Raw genomic sequence first — 4,101 nt, forward strand, 5'->3', positions numbered from 1 at the left:
TCAAAGAGCAGCAAACGCGATGGCTTCAAACGCCAATAGGCGTGGTAAGGAAAACGATGAGAAGGGTCAAAGGGCGTTTATGAGACTATGTCAGCGGTTTGCAGCACGGTAATATCTTTTGATTTTGCTGATTTTATATAATTGCTTTATTAAATAGTGTGATAGTCGTGGAGCTACTAACACATCCGGTTGGACATGTATACTCAGTGCAGGAGAGCAGTTTTATGGATGCCAAAGTGTGGGCGATATATGTACGAGAGCTGCTCAAGTTCGAGATCGAGGCACTATCAGTGCTTATACTCGATAACTTCGACGCACATGTTTCAAAAGAAGGACTTGATGTTGTTGTCGAGACAACGTCGGCCCTGGTTTGCCAGCTACCGCCCAACAGTACAGCGGCCTGCCAGCCACTAGACGTTGAGGTTTTCAACTTTGCTTTTTGCTAATTAATTCGTTTTATCTACCAATAAAAATGTGCGACGGATTTTCCTGTCGCGAAAACAAAAAAAGAACTACTATGGAGGATGGCGTTCAGAGGGTGGCGAATTTCACCGTCGTTGTCTGTATCTTAAGTAATCTACGGCAGTAATGACTTATTGATATACCGGAAACGAAAGCGTAAAGGTTTGTAGCTAAAAGGCATTGTGGTTTTTATACATTTCGGATGATCCGATTTGCTGAACACCTCCGAAATAGAAAGTAGGGTAAATTAAGGCTCGGGCCGGATATGTTGATGGGCACTTCGAATTAGAAGAAGTGCCAGAATTGCCTTGCCTAAGTGGTCTGCCCAAAATCATTTGCTAGAACACTATGTTCAAGCGTAGTCTAGCCGCCATAGCACCACTTTACTCGGCAATCGCACTACAGTATGCATACGTTTAGTGTTTATCTCTTCCCCAATTAGTTGAGCTTACTTGTGGGAGGTAAGGTCGTCTGGAAATGACAACTTCGATGAGGTCGTTCTCCGAGAGGGAGCTGCCCGATTCTAGCTGAACTGTAGCGCGTTTATGCGGGAAATCCACTGTGCACTCGCAACAGCATTCAAAGCCCGCTCGATCTTCGTTGCGCAGTTCTTCGCACAGCTCATACCGTCAATTTTAAGGCAAATTGTACGCGGTCCACTGGTTGGTTTCGCTACTGAAGCCGTGAGCTTTTCATCGCCCTCAACATAAGTCGGGTCATATATAGCTAATTAAACCTAATTACCCTACACCCTGCCCGATATAACACTGTAAATCGGGCGGCAAACCAGAATTGTACTAATCCTAGTATATGGGATACTAATAAATAGACTGTGTTATATTATTAATAGCTTTATTTCGGCACTTTTGAAACCTTATACGGCACAGTGCCACTTTAAAACTATTTCTGAGCATTTTGTTTGCCAAGGATCCGGAATAGTTGAATTGTTTTTTTTTGTCTGGAAAAATTACCTCTAGAGCGAGGGAAGTCAATGCGTTGCGGCGATCATTAACCTCTCAATTTAATACAGAGAATTCGGACTACAGGTGTCGTGTTGGCAAATACCGAAGCTAATCCACACGAAGGTGCGTAAATGCATGTAGGTCTACTGAGCGCCGCTTCATACTCTTCAGCCTCCAGAACTGAGATGTTCGTATCACCTAACATGTTCGCTTTGTATTGCGCTTGATGTTCGGATGCGACGGCTTCAATTTGGGCATGACTCCAAAACTTCTCCAGCTAAGTGCGGCGAGGATCTATTAATAGGATATCCTCCGCAAATTCACGTGGTGGGGCCACGTCCAGATCAGAGGACATAACACGTGCGGCTTCCTTCGTTGTGTTCCGCTTGGACGCGCTCCATTCCTTCAATTACATGCAGCGCCAATTCTCCAATGTTACTGAGCGAAGAGCTTCGAAATATCTTTTTACATAGGCTCCCACATCACTCACATCGTTTAAAAGATTTTGCAGTCTGATCCAATATTTATAGTATAAATACGAACCCCGGGTGAATGCCTCGCCTATAAGCAATAGCTAAGCCGAAATGTATATCGGCTGCATTAAAAAAGTTGAAAACTGCACGCCTTGAATAAACTTACCGGTGAACTGGCTCAACTACGGTTCGTGAATTTGGTTAGACCAATATTACCGATAAAAAGATATAAAAGTTTACTACCGCCGGCAAGCGAATGCTTCGAAGTCGTTTATTAAAAGTACTCCCTAGCTTAGAGTGCTTCCTTGTTCAGAGATATTATTGGGGATGACATCGGTTTGTACGCTGGACTCTCGACAGTCGCTGTAATAGTGTTGTCAACGACAATCGTCACGCCTCCGCTCTTCATCCCGTCTTGCTCTTGCGTTGGTCTGAAGATGTAGTACACTACAATCTGGATAAAACTTAGCATCGTACCGATAGCGTTGATCCCCCACACGAAGAAATCATTGTCCACGATTCCCGACGCAAGCCACAACGACGCCGACACAAAGATCATGGCGCTCAGGTTAATTGGAATAGAGGCAGAGTTCTTGGTCGCGATCACATGTTTCAGAGTGCCCAGCGGTGACGCGTACATCCAAATATTGATGACGATTGCAGCGTAGCCAACCCAGTCGCCAACCTGTCCCTTGGTCTGGTTTGTGACACCGGACACTCCAAGAATCGTGTAGATGGAGAACATACAGTGCACAGCGAACGCTCGGGAGTACAGTTTGTACAGAGCTTTGCGCTTTTCAGGCACAGTGTAGCTGAAGAAAATGACGTTGTAGATCAATGCTGCGGTCTGACTGAACGCTTGAGTTGCAAAAATCGGAAACATGTTGTCTGCCAGATAGCCGTACAGCATCCTACAAGGGAAACAGCGTTAGCAACCGAAGCGGTTGAAAAATTATATTAATGAACAGTCCCGTACCATGCGCGGTTATTTACTGCCATTGCTACGAGAGGAAGTGCAACCATCTGTCCGGTGCCTTTGCGGCGGTGTACGCTGTAGAGATCCGGCGTGAGACTGAGACTCAGAATGACCTGGGCGATGGCAGTCGCCACGTTCAAGATATCGACCCATATGCTCATGCTCGCGTAGGCCGAAGGTGCAGTGAGCACAAGCGAGTGAAAAGGAGAATGACTGCGCCTTGCTGCGAGGTTTTAAGTCGAAAGCTTGGCTGTCACATGTGCAGCGATTCGGATGCTGATACAAGAGCACACGGTAAGGATTGGGTGCACTCAGCGACTGGTGACCAGCAGTGCTGACAGCACCGGAGCTTGAGACCTTGAGAATAAGCCTGCCCGTCTCTATTGTTTCTAAACGACTCGATTGGAAGCCCCAAAGTCGTTAGGCAACGTAGAATCGTAGGCTCAACCAAACGAGTTGATTAGAGTCCCATCTGCGGCTCATAAACTGGCTCATCTTATTCATGTGGCCGTACGACTGCAGTCAGGAACGTGCCCGTGAAGCACGAATATCACCAGTCTGGAGATATTGCATGGGTCAGGTACACAGTACTGTACTTGACATGAACATCAAGCACGTTTACCGGTGTACAGTACTACCAAGCGAGAAATTGACACCTGGTACTATTCAATTACGTGTAGTACTCAGTAGACTGGTAATTAGATGTTCAAACTACCGGTAGCCGCAACAAGGGAACAGAGGGTTAAACATAAATTAAGACATTCTAATACCGGTATTATGGGTTCCAAATTTGGGAGTCGAGCGCCTTTTAGATATAATAATTTATGCGATTCGATGAAGTTTTCGACTTCCTGTGAGAAGTGGGTACACTTTCTATTTTGACTAATGATGAACGCTAGTTGATTGAGTTGAGCGTGCTGGAAGTATCGCCCTTGGGGTCATTAATAAATGGCTGAAAGCACGACTTGTGATTGTTGGTTGCCATCGCAGCTAGTGTCAAAGCATTCATCCAGAGATGTCTTTGCGGCGGCTGGTATCTGGATGTGAAGAAAGACTTAAAATGACTTGAGCGACAACAATAGACGCTTTGAGTACAGTGGAAAACCAGGTGCTCATCGTTTGCTCTCTTGAGCCAGAAAAAATGGGTACCGACTGTTAGATAATGACAGAGAAAGTAACTGGCAAGGGCGGCAACCAGGAGCTGCGCGCCGTGCAGAGCTGCGACTAA

At 45.9% G+C, this 4,101-nt stretch overlaps 1 protein-coding gene across 1 annotated transcript; it reads right to left on the bottom strand.

Annotated features, from left to right (window-relative positions):
- Positions 1 to 2,189: 2,189 nt before the first annotated feature.
- PITG_20826 (MtN3-like protein) lies at positions 2,190 to 3,034 on the bottom strand (the record flags this gene model as incomplete). Its single annotated transcript, XM_002895327.1, has 2 exons — positions 2,190 to 2,808; positions 2,874 to 3,034. The coding sequence occupies 2 exons, from the start codon at positions 3,032 to 3,034 to the stop codon at positions 2,190 to 2,192; spliced, it is 780 nt and encodes a 259-aa protein (XP_002895373.1).
- Between the last annotated feature and the right edge of the window lie 1,067 nt (positions 3,035 to 4,101).

This window comes from Phytophthora infestans, genomic scaffold (assembly GCF_000142945.1).
Source record: "Phytophthora infestans T30-4 supercont1.197 genomic scaffold, whole genome shotgun sequence".
Classification (NCBI taxonomy): Eukaryota; Oomycota; class Peronosporomycetes; order Peronosporales; family Peronosporaceae; genus Phytophthora; species Phytophthora infestans.